The sequence below is a fragment of the Bubalus bubalis genome, chromosome 22 (genome assembly GCF_019923935.1).
Source record: "Bubalus bubalis isolate 160015118507 breed Murrah chromosome 22, NDDB_SH_1, whole genome shotgun sequence".
NCBI lineage: Eukaryota > Metazoa > Chordata > Mammalia > Artiodactyla > Bovidae > Bubalus > Bubalus bubalis.
The window spans coordinates 41,006,590-41,026,414 of NC_059178.1; the positions used below are offsets into that span (position 1 = coordinate 41,006,590).

The window sequence follows — 19,825 nt, forward strand, 5'->3', positions numbered from 1 at the left end:
CCACCCCACCCAGCAGCAGGGAGGCAGTCCTCACTGGGGTGGTGTCACAGAAGGACTAGTGGAAAGTCAGGACCTCCACCATGGTCCAGCACTACTGGGCCCACCCATTCACCCCTAACATCTGTGGTAGCAGGCTAAGTCTCACGGGAAGCTAAAACCCCCACTCACACCCAACAGTAATGAAAAAGACCTCCCGCCCCTGATGGGGTAGTGTCAGAGACACCCAGCTAAAATAGAATTAGATAAGGTCCAAAGTCTCGTAACATAATACAAAAAAAAAAAAATCTATGGATCAAGCACAAAATCCACCATACCAAGCATCAAGATCTCAAACTGAACGAAAAAAAAAAGACAATCAATAGATGTCAATACAAAGATGACAGAGACTTGAGAATTGATAAAAAATTTTAAGACAGCCATCATATAAATGCTTCAACTAGCTTATGCAAATATGCTGAAAATTCAAAATTTCTGGAATAAAGCTGAAGCAGTATTGAGAGAAACTTGCAGCACTAAATGCACACACTGGAAAAGATGAACAAGTCTAAAGTCAATAATCTAAGCTCTCACCTCTAAAACCTACAATAAGAACAAAATAAAAATAAATTCATAAAACAAGGAAATAGGGAGAAATAAAAAAAAGTAGAAGCAGAAATAAATGAAAGTGACACAAAAAAATAAAGCTGCTTCCCCTACCCTGGTTTTTTGAGATGCAACTGACACAAAGCACTGTATCATTTAAGGAGTACAGCACAATGGCTTACATATACCATGAACTGACTACCACAATTAAGTTAAAATCTGTCATCTCATATAAATGCAAAAAAAGAAAAGAAAAAAAAACTTTTTTTCTCCTTCTGATGAGACCTCTTGGGCTTTACTTTCTTAACACTGTCATATATACCATACTAAACTGTTAGTCACTCAGTCGTGTCCGACTCTTTGCCGCCCCATGGACTGTAGACTGCCAGCTCCTCTGTCTGTGGAATTATCCAGGCCAGAATACTGGAGTGGGTAGCCATTCCATTCTCCAGGAAATCTTCCAACCCAGGGATCAAACCCGGGTCTCCCACATTGCAGGCGGATGCTTTACCACCTGAGCCACCATCAATCAGTTCAGTTCAGTCGCTCAGTCGTGTCCGACTCTTTGCGATCCCATCAATCGCAGCACACCAGGCCTCCCTGTCCATCACCAACTCCCGGAGTTCACTCAGACTCATGTCCATCGAGTCGGTGATGCCATCCAGCCATCTCATCCTCTGTCGTCCCCTTCTCCTCCTGCCCCCAATCCCTCCCAGCATCAGAGTCTTTCCCAATGAGTCAACTCTTTGCATGAGGTGGCCCAAGTATTGGAGTTTCAGCTTTAGCATCAGTCCTTCCAAAGAAATCCCAGGGCTGATCTCCTTTAGAATGGACTGGTTGGATCTCCTTGCAGTCCAAGGGACTCTCAAGAGTCTTCTCCAACACCACAGTTCAAAAGCATCAATTCTTCGGCACTCAGCCTTCTTCACAGTCCAACTCTCACATCCATACATGACCACAGGAAAAACCATAGCCTTGACTAGATGGACCTTTGTTGGCAAAGTATTGCCTCTGCTTTTCAATATGCTATCTAGTCATAACTAGATACATGCTATGGGGTCATAACTTTCCTTCCAAGGAGTAAGCATCTTTCAATTTCATGGCTGCAATCACCATCTGCAGTGATTTTGGAGCCCAGAAAAATAAACAGTGGACTGTTTCCACTGTTTCCCCATCTATTTGCCATGAAGTGATGGGACCAGATGCCATGATCTTCGTTTTCTGAATGTTGAGCTTTAAACCAACTTTTTCACTCTCCTCTTTCACTTTCATCAACAGGCTTTTTAGTTCCTCTTCACTTTCTGCCATAAGGGTGGTGTCATCTGCATATCTGAGGTTATTGATATTTCTCCCGGCAATCTTGATTCCAGCTTGTGCTTCCTCCAGCCCAGAGTTTCTCATGATGTACTCTGCATATAAGTTAAATAAACAGGGTGACAATATACATACAGCCTTGACGTACTCCTTTTCCTATTTGGAACCAGTCTGTTGTTCCATGTCCAGTTCTAACTGTTGCTTCCTGACCTGCATACAGGTTTCTCAAGAGGCAGGTCAGGTGGTCTGGTATTCCCATCTCTTGAAGAACTTTCCATAGTTTATTGTGATCCACACAGTCAAAGGCTTTGGCATAGTCAATAAAGCAGAAATAGAAGTTTTTCTGGAACTCTCTTGCTTTGTCCATGATCCAGCAGATGTTGGCAATTTGGTCTCTGGTTCCTCTGCCTTTTCTAAAACCAGCTTGAAATCTGGAAGTTCACGGTTCACATACTGCTGAAGCCCGGCTTGGAGAATTTTGAGCATTACTTTACTAGCGTGTGAGATGAGTGCAATTGTGCGGTAGTTTGAGCATTCTTTGGCATTGCCTTTCTTTGGGATTGGAATGAACACTGACCTTTTCCAGTACTGTGGCCACTGCTGAGTTTTCCAAATTTGCTGGCATATTGAGTGCAGCACTTTCACAGCATCATCTTTCAGGATTTGAAATAGCTCAACTGGAATTCCATCACCTCCACTAGCTTTGTTCATAATGCTGCTTCCTAAGGCCTACTTGACTTCACATTCCAGGATGTCTGGCTCTAGGTGAGTGAGTGCACCATCGTGATTATCTGGATCATGAAGATCTTTTTTGTACAGTTCTGTGTATTCTTGCCACCTCTTCTTAATATCCTCTGCTTCTGTTAGGTCCATACCATTTCTGTCCTTTATCGAGCCCATCTTTGCATGAAATGTTCCCTTGGTATCTCTAATTTCTTGAAGAGATCTCTAGTCTTTACCATTCTGTTGTTTTCCTCTATTTTTTTTTGCATTGATCACTGAGCAGGGCTTTCTTATCTCTCCTTGCTATTCTCTGGAACTCTGCATTGAGATGCTTTTATCTTTCCTTTTCTCCTTTGCTTTTCTCTTCTCTTCTTTTCACAGCTATTTGTAAGGCTTCCCCAGACAACCATTTTGCATACAGCAATGTTAATTACAGTCATCATTTTATACATTACATCCCTACTATTTATTTATCTTAAAACTTAGTTTGTACCTTTTGACCATCTTCTACCTTTAGCAACTACAAATCTGATTTCTTTTTCTATGAGTTTGGGTATATGGCCTTTTAAAAAAAAAAAAAAAAAGAAAGAAAGATTCAACATATGAGATCGTACAGTCTTTCCCTGATTTATTTCATGTAGCATTATGTCCTCAAGGTCTATCCACATCAACCCCATGGACTGCAGCACACCAGGCTTCCTTGTCCATCACCAACTCCCAGAGTTTACTCAAACTCATGTCCATTGAGTCAGTGATGCTATCCAACCATCTCATCCTCTGTTGTCCTCTTCTCCTCCCGCCTTCAATCTTTCCCAGCATCAGGGTTTTTTCCAATGAGACAGTTCTTCACATCAGGTGGCCAAAGTATTGGAGTTTCAGCTTCAGCATTAGTCCTTCCAATGAATATTCAGGACTGATTTCCTGTAGCATTTGACTGGTTGGCTCTCCTTTCAGTCCAAGGGACTCTCAATAGTCTTCTCCAACACCACAGTTCAAAAGCATCAATTCTTTGGCACTCAGCTTTCTTTATAGTCCAACTCTCACATCCATACATGACTACTGGAAAAACCATAGCCTTGACAAGATGGACCTTGGTTGGCAAAGAAATGTCTCTACTTTTTAATATGCTGTCTAGGTTGGTCGTAGCTTTTCTTCCAAGGAGCAAGCGTCTTTTAATTTCATGGCTGCAGTCACCATCTGCAGTGATTTTGGAGCCCAGAAAAAGAAAGTCTCTCACTGTTTCCACTGTTTTCCCATCTATTTGCCATGAAGTGATGGGACCGGATGCCATGATTGTTTTTTGAATGTTGAGTTTTAAATCAACTTTTTTGCTTTTCACTTTCACTTTCATCAAGAGGCTGTTTAGTTCTTCTTCGCTTTCTGCCATAAGGGTGGTGTCATCTGCATATCTGAGGTTGTTGATATTTCTCTCGGCAATCTTGATTCCAGCTTGAGCTTCATTCAGCCCGGCGTTTTGCATGATGTACTCTGCATATAAGTTAAATGAGCAGGGTGACAATATACAGCCTTTCATAGTGAAATATGTATTTCAATATATTAGCAATAAATATGTAAAATTAAAAATACAATATCCTTTTAAATTGCTCCAAATAATCAATATATTTAAATGTAAATATAACAAAACACAGGACTTGTGTACTGAAAGCTATTTGACAGTTATAGAAATCAAAAATTATAAATAAATGGAGAAATATACTATATTCCTGGATTAGAAGTGACATAATTAAGGTGTCAATTCTCCCTAAACTGGATTAATGCAACCCTTATCAAAAACTTTAAGCAAAATAATCTTTATTGATATAGACCAGATTATTCTGAAATCCATTGAGAAAGGCAAAAGAACCAGAAGAGCTAAAACAATTCTGCAAGGAATCAATCTACCCAATTTCAAGACTTGTCATATAGCTAACAGAGTAATAAAGATTAACTGTGGCACTGGTGAAAGGAGACACATGTGGATCAATGGACTAGGCCAGAGAACCCAGAAAGAGAATCACACAAATACGCTCAAGTCAATTTTGACAAAGGAGCAAAGCAATTCAATAAAGGAAAGATAGTCTGCTTTTTCAACAAATGATACTAGATCATTTAAACCTTGATCTAAATTTTACATCTTTTATAAAAATTAACTCAAAATGGATTATGGACTTAAATGCAAAAGTATAAATATTTTTCAACAAAACACTGGGGAAAAAGCTCTTTGGAAAAACAGGTCTAATCAGAGTTCTTAAACCTAACACTAAAAACATAATTTATAAAGAAAAATTTGATCAACTAGGATTAAACAAGGGTGTGTTGGGATTGAGGTGGATGTAGCTAAAAGGCAACACGAGGGGTTGCTCGTGGTGATGAGTATGTTCCATATTTTGACTGTATCAATGTCAATACCACAGCTGTGATGTTTTGCAGGATCTATAATATCAGAGTTTTTTTTTTAAAAACTAGTTGTCCGTGATATTACCATTGGTGAAAGCTAGCAGTAGGTAAGCATGGTCTCTCGTATTATTTCTTAAAACTGACTATGAATCTAGAATTATAGAAAAATAAACACTATTTTTAAAAATGTCATGTTTGGGGGCTAAAAAATTACTACACCAGCACTTCCAGAAGTGGGTGGTTAGAAGAAACTCCAGTGTTCACTCTACATACTTGTTTATAGACATTAATATCAATTTCAGTTACTTCAAAAGAATCGGAAAGCTAGAGTTTTAAAAATGAAAACAATTACTACACTGAATTAGGCAAGATGAGCTAAAATAAAATTAATATGAAGAACTCATGGTCTCTGTTAATCTGAAAACAGCTCTCAAACTTTCTGGTCTCAGAATCCCATCATGCTCTTCTACCCATCAATATGTACCTTATTAAAAATTAAAACAGAGGAATTCTTAACATAATCTTTAAAATTACATGTTAACACAAATAGCATTTGTTTAAAAAATACATTTCTCCCCCAAAATCTTAAGTGAGTCATACTGTTTTACATTTTTGCAAATCTCCACCTCAACAGAATACAGATGGATTCTCATATGTCTCCCTATAGAATACACTACAATACATTGTTTTACTGAAAGCAATGAAAAAAAGCAGACCACACCCAGATAAATTTGCTAAGAGCAAACTTTCTCAACAGTTACAGATAGTTTCGGATATTCTTTGAAACTACACCAAAATCCAAAAAGCCATAGTTTTCAAAAAGATTCTAAATTGCAATATGAAATCTAAAAACATATCAGCGAACTTCTAAAACTCTCTTACATTAAAATACTTTAAGCTACCATGCTCTTTGAATGGATCTTTGACTTACATTATCATTTTGTAAATCACAAATTAGTTTCTTGATAAACACTGGTTTGCTGAGTTATAAAAGCATTCCAAAAGCTCAACATTTTATTAGGTAATTATTTTTAAAAATTACATTTGCAAAAATATCACTACTGATTTCATTGGAAAAGTGTTTAAAAGCACTGAGAAGGTGTCAGGCTTAAGACGGCACATTAAGTTTTCCAAAATTCTAATTTTTGCTTGAAAATTGTATAATGGGCAACAAATACTGTCAGTTGTCCTTCTTGAGTAAACAGATTCATTACAGTCATTTTGAGAAAACATCTGGCAAATATCCATGTCTCAATAATCACAGTTTCTCTCGTCAGTCAGTTTTTTCAAATAAAATGGTATTCCATGAAAAAAGCAGCTGGTTTAGCTCAGAACACAATCACACAGGTGTATTTCCTCCAGAATGTGCAGTATACAGAACTTCATGTATACTTCTCATTTTGTTACACAGATTATTTAAAAGACATGTAATCACATCTAATGCGATTCTCTAGTCAAACACTGAGAGCTTTCCCCCTACAATCTGGAAAAACAGAAGAATGCTCACTTTCACCACTTTTATTCAACATACTACTGGAACTTCTAGTGAGAGCAATCAGGCAAGAAAAAGAAATAAGATCTAAATTAGAAGCAAAGAAGTCAAATTATCTCTGTTCATCGATGTTACTTGTTGTAAAGCCCTAATGAGTCCACAAAAAACTGTTACAGCTAATAAATGAATTCAGCAAACTTGCAGAATATAAAACATTCAAAAATGAATTGCATTTCTATAAACTAACAATGAACAATAGAAAAAATAAACTAAGAATTCTATTTATAATTTTATCAAAAAGAATAAAATATTTAGGAGTAAATTTTAACCAAATAGGTATAAGACTTGTATACTGAAAACCATAACAAGAAATAAAAGATACAAATAAATTGAAATGTATCTCATTTTCATGGATTGAAAGATTTAATACTACTAAGATAACCATATTCAAAGCAACCTACAAATTAAATGAAATCAAAAAACCCATCCTAAAATTCATATAGATTTCCAACTGATCCTAAATAGCCAAAACAATCTTTAAAAAGAAAATTAAAGTTAAAAGACTATTTCCTGATTTCAGTACTTAAGAGAAAACAATAGTAATCAGAAATAGTATAGTATAGGCATAAGGACAGATGTATAGACCAACAAAATAGAATAAAGAGCCCAGAAACAAACACCTGTATATATAGTCTTCACTAGTCATTATGGAAGTGAAAATTAAACCACAGATACTACTCTATAATCATTAGAATGTCTTTTTTCAAAACAAACAAACAGAAAATGATGTGTACTGATGAAGATGTGCAGAAATTGGAATCCTGGGGCACTGCAAGTGGCAACATAACATGGCACAGTCAGCGTGGAAAACAGTACAGTTGTTCCTCAAAAAACTAAACACAGAATTACATGATTTACCAACTTCACTTCTCGGCACATACTCAAAAGAACTGAAGAAGGGACTCAAACACAGATATTTGTACAATCATGTTCATACCAGTGTTGCTCACAATAGCCAAAAACTGGAAGCAACTCTACTGTCATCAACAGATGCTTAACTAAAATCTGGTACATAGATACAAGACTATTATTTAGCTCTTAAAAAGGGAAAAATGTCTGACACATGCTACAGCCTGGATGAACCTTGAAAATTATGTTAAGTTAAAAAAAGCACTCTCAAAAGAATAAGTTCCATGATTTCACTTAAATGAGCCAACCCAGAGTGGCCAAATTCATACTCACAGAAGTATGGGTGGTTGCCAGGGATGGGAGAGAATAGGGAATTACTGTTTAATGGGAATGGAGTTTCAGTTTGGGAAAATGAAAAAAGTTCTGGAGGAGGATGGGGATGACAGTTGCAAAACAGTGTGACTGGACTTAACTGTACACTTAAAAATGCTTAAAACGCTAAATTAACATTATGTATATTTTACTAAAATAAAGAGGGAAAAAAGGTTCAAGTGTGAAGTTTTATGTTTCATATATTTTACCATAATGAAAAAAGCCCAAGCACACACACAGACACACTCACATACAAGGGTCAAGATTTAACAAAATCAGTAAGCTGAGCTACTGTGATGAGCATAGTCAGGAAAGTGACATTTTTTAGCTGTGAACATGCAGTTTGAAAAATACAATGATTACTGGTACAGTCTGGTGCCTCTGCCTTTATTAATGATTAGGCACTACCAGTTTTCACCCACCTTTCCTTTTACACCATCAAAGAACATACCAACACAGCGAAAAGAACTGTGAGAGAGAGAATATCTTAGTAGCATTTGAAAATAATTTTTACCTTGTCTCTCATGCTTCCTAAAAGGGTCTTGGTGATCCACCAAAGGGAATCTAGTGACCACACTTTCAGAACCACTTCTCTAAGAATGGATACATATGGGAAGAGCAGAACAATATGACAGACTGAAAAAGCTGGAAATTTTTCCAAGTCTTCCTCAAACAGGTCAATGTTTGTAACTGGAGTTCATTATTGGCCTTAACACGTCAGAAGTTCCTAAAAATCTTACGATGCGCACACAACATATACAAAATGTAGTTTGTGAAGACAACATAAAGACATACAAAAAAGTGTTAAATTATCTTTTTTAATCTTTTTTATTAATTTTTATTTTATTTATTTTGGCCACACTGTGCAGCTTGTGGGATCTTAGTTCCCCATCAGGAATCAAACCTGGACCTTCAACAATGAAAGTGCAGTCTTAACCACTAGACTGCTGGGGAATTCCCTGTATCTTTTTTGAGTTGAGAGGAAATTCATGTAAGTTTAAATTAACAATGTTAAAGTATATAACCCAGGGACATTTATCATACAGTTGTGCAACCATCACCTATATCTAACTCCAAAACACTTTTGTCACCCTCAAAGACAACCTCATACCCATTCAGGTCATTCATTTCCCATTCCTTTCTCCCTGAGTCTCTGGCAATGACTTTCTCTCTTTGTGGATTCATCTGGATATTTCATATAAATTTCACTTCACATGTTTTTGAGGTTCACCCACATTGTACACGAATCAGCATTTCATTCCTTTTTATGGCAGGATAATATTTCTTTGCATGGATATACCACATAAATCTATTCATGCAATAATGGACAGTCAGGCTGTTTTCACCTTTTGGGTATTGTGAATTGTACTGCTATGAGTATTCTTGTAAAGCATTCGTCTGAAAACCTGCTTTCAATTCTTGTGAATACATACCTAGAAGTAAAATTACTACAAGAGTGCTAGTAAAAGAGGTGGACGGGACTTCCCTGGTGGTCCACTGGTTAAGAATTCACCTTCCAATGCAGGGGCACGGGTTTGATTCCTGGTGGGGGACCTACCACATGGCATGAGGCAACTAAGCCCACGTACGGTAACAACCAAGCCTGTGTGCTCTAGAGTCCTTCCATCGTAATGAGAGAAGCCCAGCCCTGCAACAAAAGATTCTGTATGCTACAACTAAGACTTAATGAAGACAAATAAATAAATATTAACAACAACAAAAAAGATGAGGAGTTAGGCAGTAGGGTGGGATAGGACACACAAAAAAATACCGCTAAAACAGTAATTTAAAAAGTTGCAGGTGGGGCATGTATGAAGAAAGGCATCAAGACAACCTTTAAGTTCTGAGTTTAGGCAACTAGTAGACAGTAATTCCTTTCACTGAAACAGGAAATACAGGAAGAGTAACAGGGAAGTGGGACAAGAGTGGGGAAAGATGATAAACTTGTTTTGTACATGTTTGATGTGCTCAAGAAATACCATTCAGTGACATTTAGACTGCTAAAAAAGAAAAAAAAATTACTGAATCATCAGCATAGTGATGGCAGAAAACATATTTTAAGGCATCAATTATAAATATATAAAGTGAAATTATTCTTAATCATTAAAAGCCTTCTACATGCTATAGCATATTAACTGTATTTTTAAAAATTCTAAAACAATTGCTGCTGTTGTTCAGTTACCAAGTTAAGTCCGATTCTTTGTGATCCCATGGGCTGCAGCACGCCAGGCTCCTTTGTCCTCCACCACGTCCCAAAGTTTGCTCAGATTCATATCCATTAAGACAGTGATGCTATCTAACCATCTCATCCTCTGCTCCCTGCTTCTCCTTCTGCCTTCAACCTTTCCTAGCATCAGGCTCTTTTCCAATGAGTCGGGTCTTCAAAACAGGTGGCCAAAGTATGGGAGCTTCAGCTTCAGTCCTTTCAATGAATATTCAGTGTTGATTTCCTTTAAGATTGACTGGTTTGATCTCCTTGATGTCCATGAACTTCTCAAGAATTTTCTCCAGCACCACAATTTGAAAGCATCAATTTTTTGGCATTCAGCCTTCTCTATGGTCCAACTCTCACATCTGTACATAGACTAAGGGAAAAAACCATAGCTTTGACTATACTAACCTTTATCAGCAAAGTATTATCTCTGCTTTTTAATACACTGGCTAGGTTTCTTATAGCCATAATCTTTGTTTTTTGTATGTTGAGTTTTAAGCCAGCCTTTTCACTCTCCTCTTTCACTTTCACCAAGAAGCTCTTTAGTTTCTCTTCACTTCTGCTGTAAGGGTGGTGGTATGTGCATATCTGAGGTTACTGATATTTCTCCCCACAATCCTGATGCCAGCTTGTGCTTCATTCACCCTGGCATTTCACATGATGTACTCTGCATATAAATTAAATGAGCAGGGTGACAATAAACAGCCTTGATGTACTCCTTTCTCAATTTTGAACTAGTCCCTTGTTTCATGTCTGGTTCTAATTGTTGCCTCTTGACCTGCATATGGGTTTCTCGGGAGGCAAGTAAGGTGGTCTGGCATTTCCATCTCTTTAGGAATTTTCCACAGTTTGTTGTGATCCACACAGTCAAAGGCTTTAGTGCAGTCAATAAAGCAGAAATAGATGTTTTTCTGGAATTCTCTTGCTTTTTCTATGATCCAGTGGATGCTGGCAATTTAATCTCTGGTTCCTCTGCCTTTTCTATATTCAGCTTGTACATCTGAAGTTCTTAGTTTACACTGCTGAAGCCTAGCTGGAAGGACTTTGAGCTTTACCTTGCCAGCATGTGAAATGAGTGCAATTGTATGGTAGCTTGAACATTCTGTATTGCCCTTCTTTGGAATTAGAATGAAAACCTGACACTTTCTAGTCCTGTGACCATGGCTGGGCTTTCCAAATTTGTTGGCACGCTGAGTGCAGCACTTTCACAGCATTATTTTTTAGGATTTGAAATAGCTCAGCTGGAATTCCAACACCTCCACTGGCTTTGTTCTTAGTAATGCTTGTAGGGTAGGTTAATTGTATCTCAATAGAGCTCTAATTATTTTGGTAATTATATCTCAACAGACCTGTTACAAAACAACAAAATGCTCACTTCTGTTTTTGGTTACATTGTGTTGTATGTATCAAGGATATAGCTACTTTTTTCTTCTTAAGGGCCCTGGGGTACATCTCTTCAAAAAGAAATTATCTTTCTTTCAGGGAGACAAAGATAAGCAGACAGGCAGGGGAAATCCTCATAATTGCATTTGACATAGCATTTCACCTACTTGTTCTTACATTTTGATCAGTACTTTTCTCTACCAATGTCATTTAACCACTTCAAGAAACTAAAAAATGCCAAGCTTAATACAAAATGTTCAACTAATTTTCCTTAGTTTATTTCTTGACATTCCAAATTTGATCAATCCTTTCAAAAATACTTATTCTGCAGAGATCATGTGAGGATTCAAGGTATCACAGTAAGATGTCTAAAACAATGCCTGATACTCAGTAAATTACTGTCATCATCATTATACTAAAGGAAACAAAGGATCCTAAAGTTGATAAGCAAAACTGCAGAGAACAGGGAGGAGATAAAGGTTATCTGTGACCTACAAAGGCACAATCATGTCACAGAAAGGAAACACTTGGCAGAAAATCCCACATCAGACTGAAAAATGCAGCAGCGTGATCACCTCCACAATTACCATCATTTCTATCTTCACCATCAACACCCAACACTTCTCTCCCCTAAAGCATCTATTTATATGCCTTTAATTTATTCTATTTATGGAATATTTAAACCTATGAAAACATTCCCAAACTCAGCTAACAGGGTATCTTATCATTTCCCCCCGTGTTTCAAAAACTGTTCCAAATATATGTACTATTAGCTACACAGATCTGTTTTCATTTCCTCTCTCCCACTATCTTGGCCTATGGGGGTCAAGCATGTTTTCAAACTTTCACTATATGGCATAATGGTCTGCACCTTGCTTTCTTAGCTCAACATTTTGCTTGTTTGTTGTTTTTTAATTCAGTCATATTGTTTCATGTAGATCTAGTTAATTCATGAAAACTGTATTATATTAATACTGTATGAATGTAAAAATACATTTGTCCATACTCTAATGAGATGTCTATACTGTTTATTTTTATTAACAGGCTACAATAATTTATTGAGTTTCCAGGATATATTCATAGAACTAGTAGGTCAAAGGACATATACCTTCAACTTCATTAGAGGTTACTAAGTTCATCTCCTTTTTCACAGCTAGGATCAGCAGTATAAGAGAGTTCTTGTCTCCTGTTCTCCTCCCCAATCCTTGGCATTGTCATACATTTTGCGGGGCCATGCTCTCTCAGTTTGCAGGATCTTAAGTTCCCTGCTGCTGCTGCTAAGTCACTTCAGTCGTGTCCGACCCTGTGTGACCCCACAGACGGCAGCCCACCAGGCTCCCCCATCCCTGGGATTCTCCAGGTAAGAACACTGGAGTGGGTTGCCATTTCCTTCTCCAATGCATGAAAGTGAAAAGTGAATTCAAGGAAGTCGCTCAGTCGCTTCCGACTCTTCTCGACCCCATGAACTGCAGCACACCAGGCTCCTCCGTCCATGGGATTTTCCAGGCAACAGTACTGGAGTAGGGTGCCATCGCCTTCTCCTTAAGTACCCTGACTAGGGATCAAACTCAATACTCTCCCTGATTCCCACAGTGAAAGCTTTGGGGCCTAACCACTGGATCATTAGGGAATTCTCTGTCTTACTTTTAAACTCTGCAAACCAAACGGTCTAATGTAGTACTTCATTGATTTATGTCTTCTTGATTAGTAAGATGAGTATCATTTACTGGTCTTTCAGGTTTCTGCTCATGTGAAATGCCTTTAACAGTATGGCCACTTTTCTACTGATCTGTGGTAATTCTTAAGAATAGTCCGGGTAACAATCCTTTTGCTCTTTCTCCCTCCCCTCCAACATAAACAATATAAAACTGTTGCTGATTTTCATATCTAGTAAGGTTGATAAGCAAAGATAATTCCTGCCTTCTCAAAGTTCAGAGCTATTTTCCAGACATTCATATCTGTTTCTCAAACCCTTTTGGCCACTCACAAGTGAACTTCTCCATGAGGGCCAATACACACACATTCAACATATGAAGTGAAAAACAGGACTCTACATCAGTTTTTTCTAAGTAATTAACAACAAGCAAATACACAAGAAAATCACAACTTGTCTCCATTCTATATAAACAATTTGGATATGGTATTAATACAACATATGGCTTTCATATGGATCAGTACACAAGCATCTATTTGATTAATAACTGTTTGCTAAATGCTTGATAAATAATATCAGGTACATCAGGATGCCTGAAACAACAATTAAGAGTCTACTCTCTTTATCCAATGAATTAAGAATTAAGGTATAAATCCAGATTAAGCAGATCAAATATTTTAATTTTCAGTCGCACCATCACACAATCCGTTCTCCTGGATAAATCTGCTCTGCAGTAATGAAATGATTCTTCTAGATATTTTAGTGACAGCAGACTTCAGCTGGAAAAAAGTTAACTTCACTTACAGAAGCACTATCGAATGCTTTGTAAAATAAAGACACTACCCTAAAGACGTATAATAATATAGCAAGAAAGTACCTTAGATCACTTAACTAATAAATTTTCAGGTGAGGCACTTGCAATCCAGAAATTAAGAAATCTCCCTAATCCAGGTCCTCCTAAAATCTACAATCCTCTAAAATCCACAAATTCAGGATTCTTTCCATTACATCATGCATCTTATTTTAGACTTCCCCAGTCTAAAGACTCTGATTCCTCTCTTGATTTTACAAGATTGAGTTTTGTGTTATAGAAATAAAATTACCTCCCAACCCCATAACAATCTTTTACTTTCCATACTTCCCAATTTTGCCCTTCCCCCTATCCTCCATTAGACTGTACACAATGAAAAAAAAAAACCTCACTGCTAAATTTCTGAGTGTAATTAGTAGCGGAGCCCTGAGCCCCTGGCTACTGTTTCCACGTTAAACAGTAGCACTAATCCTTTATATCTTATCCAACAACACCTACTAAACATCGCTTCGCAGGAAGCGCGGTGCACGCCGCTCCTCCTCGCCGGCAGCCCACCGACGCCAGGGAGCCCGGGGCGCCGGGTTAGGGGCGGTGCGGGGCACCCGGGGGCTGGGGTCGCTGGGGGAGTGGGGATCCCAAGGAGCGCGAGGAGGGGGGTCCCGGAGGCGCCAGGGAACAGGCCGGGAGGCGAAGAGCGGCCGACTCACCTTTCCGCAGCTCCCGCTCCCACACGGTGACGATGGGTCGCGAGTGCTTGCGATGGTGGATGAGCCACAGGGACAAGGTCTGCACGCTCTGCTGCGAGTTGCTCAACTCCGACAGCTTCTTCTCCAGCGCCGCCTCGGAGAAAGCGGACATCCCTCCGGCACCGCGTTTGCGCCGTCCCACGCGGTGAAGCTGAGCGGAGGAGACTTTCGCCGCCCCCGCCGCGGCCTCGCCTCCTCACCCCACCCTTCCCCACGCCCTCACCACCACTGCCGCCACATCCAACACCGGCCGCAAACCAGCAAGATGGCGTCCAGCCGGCAGTGACGTCACGGCTGACCGATGCCCCGCCCTCCGACCAGGCGCGGCCGAGAGGCGGGAACTCCTAGCGGAAGGGGCGGGACTGAGGCTAGTGCTGAAGAGACGGGGCGGGTCTGGGCGGGAGGCGGGGCGGGTCTGGGCGGGAGGCGGGGCGGGTCTGGGCGGGAGGCGGGGCGGGTCTGGGCGGGAGGCGGGGCGGGTCTGGGCGGGAGGCGGGGCGGGTCTGGGCGGGAGGCGGGGCGGGGTTGGCCAACCTCCTCCTAGGAGAAGCTCTCTTTTCCAAGGGGTATTTAAAATCGCCTCATAGGTGTTTAAATTTAGTACAGCCACTTTGGAAGATAATATGGCGTGATATAATCCATTTTATTATACACCTTTCTTGTGACCCTGCGATTTCCCTAACTGCTATCAATGCTAGGAAAACACCAGCATGTTTGCCAGGCCTAGAACCTTTCTTCTGGGAGAAACTATATCTCCAAAGGGGTAATTAAAAATCCCTTGAACACCAGGCGTTGTGTGGTCCAGCTCCGTAACAGAGAGGGGTTGAATTTTAAGTAAATGGCTAAATTATTTGTGATAGTTCATATTACAGAATACATGCAGTAGTTTAAAAGATTTATAAATCCAGTGGTGGATTGGGTTTTTTTAAGTTGCAAAAGAAAAGATACAGAATAATGTTTCTTTTATAAAAATGTATATTTTATAAGAATTCATCAGTATGTAAAGGCATGGCAAGAAGGTCTAGAAAAATACACATTGCAGTAATAGTGTTGTAAAGACAGGATAAGAATTGGCGCCCTTAAGCTCTGTCTGAATTGTTTTCATCTTTTACAAGAACATATTCATGTATTACTTACAGAATTAAAAACTAATTTCAGAATTCTCATAATTAATTCATCACATTTTGACATAGCATTTGTCTGAATTATGATACATCACAAAAGAGAAGAGGAGATACTGTCATATTCTAAATATGAATGCAAAAAAAGAAGGTACATAAGAAACCACAGGAATGCCTAAGCCATGTTTTGAGAAGCACTGCTTAAGAACTTTCCACCAAGTAGGCATCAAATAGACCTATTTATTTGAAGCAGGGGCTGCAAAACATTGTAGATGTATGTTTGTGTTAGTCATTCAGTCGTGTCCAATTCTTTGCCACCTCATGGACTTAGCCTGCCAGGCTCCTCTGTCCATGGAATTCTGCAGGCAAGAATACTGGAGTTGATAGCCATTCCCCTCCAAGGGATCTTCCTGACCTAGGGATCAAACCCAGGTCTCCTGCATTGCAGGCTGATTCTTTACTGTCTGAGCCACCATGGAAGCCCAAAGATGTACTTATGCAATTAATGTATGTTTTCAAATGGTTAATTTTGTTATGTGCATTTTATTTCAGTAAAAAAAAAAAAAGAAACCTAATAGCAATGACTACATTTATTTCACATTCTCCACATTGTAATGGACCCAAACAGTTATGAGGGCTCTTATGTTTACCAAACTTAGGATAAAAGAAAACTTACAAGCTAAAAAAGTTCAGTCTTAAGTTAAATTTTGTTTTTTTTTTTTACTTAAAAAATTTTTTATTTTTAATTGAAGTGTAGTTGATTTACAATATTATATTAGTTTCAGATGTACAAATAGTGACTCAGCATTTTTGTAGATTATACTCTATTTTAAGTTATTAGAAGATGATAGCTATAATTCCTTGTGCTCTGTATATGTAAATCATTAATAAACTTATGTTCAATGGTGTATTTCTCCGGTTAAAAGAAGCATACTGATGTTCGTATACAAAGACATACAGTAACAGGGTACAAAAGATTTCACTTACAAGTTTCCAGATTTGAATGTTCTTGTCAAATAATAACATGTAATACATTTTATGAACTGAAAGAGTAGAGAGATTTTTTCAATGCTCTCAGGTTATCACAAATTAATCCTTTATACAATATATTACTCTCCTCTATTCTGATAATAGTACTAAATATAATAAATGAGGGAAAGCTGTTCAATCTTATCACCAAAAGGTTTGCATGGCTACTGTCTTCACCAGTCACCTAGCCAGCTTCTATATAATTTTAGACCAGGAGCTTTTAGGTTATGAAGACGATCAGAGAAAAATTCAATAAAAAGGACCTAAGCAAGTGCTGGTATCAAGTTACACAACATCAATTCATTGTTCCAGTTGTCTCGTGAAGCATAGTAAACCATCCCAAAAGAGTGACTTTTCAAACAATAACAATCATTTTATTTTAGCTCAAAAACCTGAGGAATGACCAAGGTCAGTTAGCATTTATGAGGTCACAGTCAGATTGTGGCTAGAGTCACCTCAAAGGATTCTTTGCTCATGTTTGATGCCTGGACTCAAACCACTGGGAAGTGAAAGAGCTAGGGCCTTCAGATCCATCTCTTCTCCCTTCTCTCTCTTTTCTTATCTTCTCATCTCCTCCTCTTCTCCTTCTTCCTCTTCTTCCCCTCTCTCTCTTTCCCCACTTCCCTCCCTCCCTCCCTCCTTCATCTTCACATGATCTCTCCACATGGCAACCCCAGGATATGCAGATCTCTTAGAGGACTGCAGAAGTCTCCTAGAGTGAGTGTCCCAAGGGCAACTGGAGGTCACACAAAGTTGCTTCTATCTTTTCTATTAGACAACACAGTCAAAGCCCACTCCCATTCATGGGAGTAGGACATAGACTCTACTTTTTTTTTTTTAATTTTTGACAGCATCACATGGCATGTGAGATCTTAGTTCCCTGACCAAGGATCAAACCTGTACCCTCTGTGTTGGAAGCACAATAGAGACCTCCTCTTGAGGGAGGGAGCACCAGCAACCCACAGACATGTTTCCAAGCATCCTACTGGATGTTTCCCACTTTTTATCTTCAGTTAGTCCTTGGTATAATACCTAACATCTAATGTGATTTTCTTGTCTTTTAGCTAAAACACGTAATAAAACTAACTGTTGGGTTTGCATCCACTTTTCTTTGAGTGCCACCCAGTATCCCCTCTAGTATCTTTTCCTTGTGAATCAACCATCAGTTGATTTCTGGTTAACTACATTCAATTTGTTGTTATTTAGTCGCTAAGTTGTGTCCAATTCTTTGTGACCCCATGGATTGTAACCCACCAGGCTCTCTGTCCATGGGATTTCCCAAGCAAGAATACTGGAGTGGGTTGCCATTTCCTTCTCCAGGGAATCTTCCTGACCCAGGGATAGAACCCATGTCTCCTGCATTGGTAGGCAGATTCTTTACCACTAAGCCACCAGGGAAGCCTAAATTCAATTAATAACAATTTTTTTTTTTTTGGCCTTACCATGTGGCCCCACCAGGGATTGAACCTGTGCTCCCAGCAGTGAAAGCATGGAGTTCCCACCACTGGACCATTAGGGGATTCCCTACTAACAACTTTTTATATGGCTTACACCACAATAGACAAGACATTCACAAGTCTAACATCCCTGTCATTTCACACCCGGGAAGGGATGTTTCTGCCTCCATCAAAGTGGAGGAAGGGGGATGCTATAAGTTGCGGTAGAGAAGTAATGGGAAAGGTAAGTGAATGCCACCCAAGTTTTCAAAACTTTTTCAAAATTTCATAAACGTGAGCAGGCAATGATCAAAATAGAGTTGTTCTGGATATAATATTGACCTCTCAATGTAGAATATATATTATCATAAAAGAAAAATGTACTTACATTTCTATAGGCTTCTCTGGAATCTTTAATAATACCAAAATGTTTCAGAAAACAAGAAATGAGGAAGTCAGGTACTTTGGCCTGTACATATTTTCCCCATACACATAAATACTGCCATAAAGCCATTGTCACATCTGATCCAACAGCTCATCTGCTAAAAAAGGAATATGAAGCTCTGACTTCAGTTCAACAGCAGATAATGTTCTCTTAACAACCTTCTGATGAATGGAATCTTGACAGTAGATCTGAATTTCAGGGTGAAATATCCTGCAGGCTGACTTCATCTGCCCTGGGTTAAAATAGGGAACTGAGAAAGTAAAAGGTAATCTGAAAGCTGATAGCTAGTGCTACCCTAAAACAATAAAAACCACCAGTTATTTTTACCAGCACAATGAGTGTATTTGGGAACAGCTTGCATGTGTTAAATCGCTTCAGTCATGTCTGACTCCTTGTGACCCTGTGGGGGATCTTCAGGACATACAACTGTGGTATGCCACAAGTAAGCCCAGTAAAACAAGAGTGAAAACTCTTACAGAGAAGGGAAAGTTGGGAGGAGCTGTTAGAACCAGAAGGTCCATCGAAGGAAACGGGAGTTTGAAATATAGTGGCTTTATCATTGGCTGGGCTGTTGCCAGGCAAGAACAAAAAAATTTCCCCTCCTTCTGGTGGTAGCAGTGTGGCTTCTGCTGGAGAGACAGGGTTTCTCTCTTCCTTTGGGGATCCAGTGATAGGTGTGTGAGAGCTCCCCCTTCTGGCCTTCCAACTCCATTTTAGGGCTGTTCAGTCGCTCCGTCGTGTCTGACTCTGGGACCCCACGGAATGCAGCACGCCAGGCTTCCCTACTCTTCACCATCTCCCGGAGCTTGCTCAAACTCATGTCCATTGAGTCGGTGATGCCATCCAACCATCGTCCTCTGTCGTCCCCTTCTCCTCCTGCCCTCAATCTTTCCACTTTAGTGAGGTTTACCTTTATTAATTTTCACTCTAGGCTGTAATGTTCTAGAGTAGGAAATGGCAACCCACTCTAGTATTCTTGCCTGGAAAATTCCATGGACAGAGGACCCTGGCAGCTGCAGTCCACAGGGTCACAAAGAGTCGGATACGACTGAGTGACTGAGCGCACAGGCTGTAACGTTCCTAACAAAACATCAAGTTAGGCCTTAAGGGATATAAACAATAACCAGACAAGGCCATTCTGAGACTGTAGTGAAACAAGTCCCCACTTAAGCCATGAAAATGGCTAAAATCTTCCTGTT

The 19,825-nt window shown here is 39.3% G+C and overlaps 1 protein-coding gene across 3 annotated transcripts in view; it reads right to left on the minus strand.

Moving 5' to 3' along the window:
• The window catches only part of RPRD1A (regulation of nuclear pre-mRNA domain containing 1A), a 67,748-nt gene extending 52,888 nt beyond the window's left edge, over nt 1-14,860 (minus strand). For 2 of the 3 annotated variants that reach the window (XM_006054975.3, XM_006054974.3), the window contains exon 1: nt 14,557-14,858. In XM_006054975.3, the coding sequence (XP_006055037.1) occupies nt 14,557-14,707 (151 nt within the window). In that variant the 5' untranslated portion in view covers nt 14,708-14,858. Of the gene's footprint in view, nt 1-14,556 lie in introns of all 3 variants that reach the window. The other variant, XM_025273507.2, reaches the window with a different exon arrangement.
• Between the last annotated feature and the right edge of the window lie 4,965 nt (nt 14,861-19,825).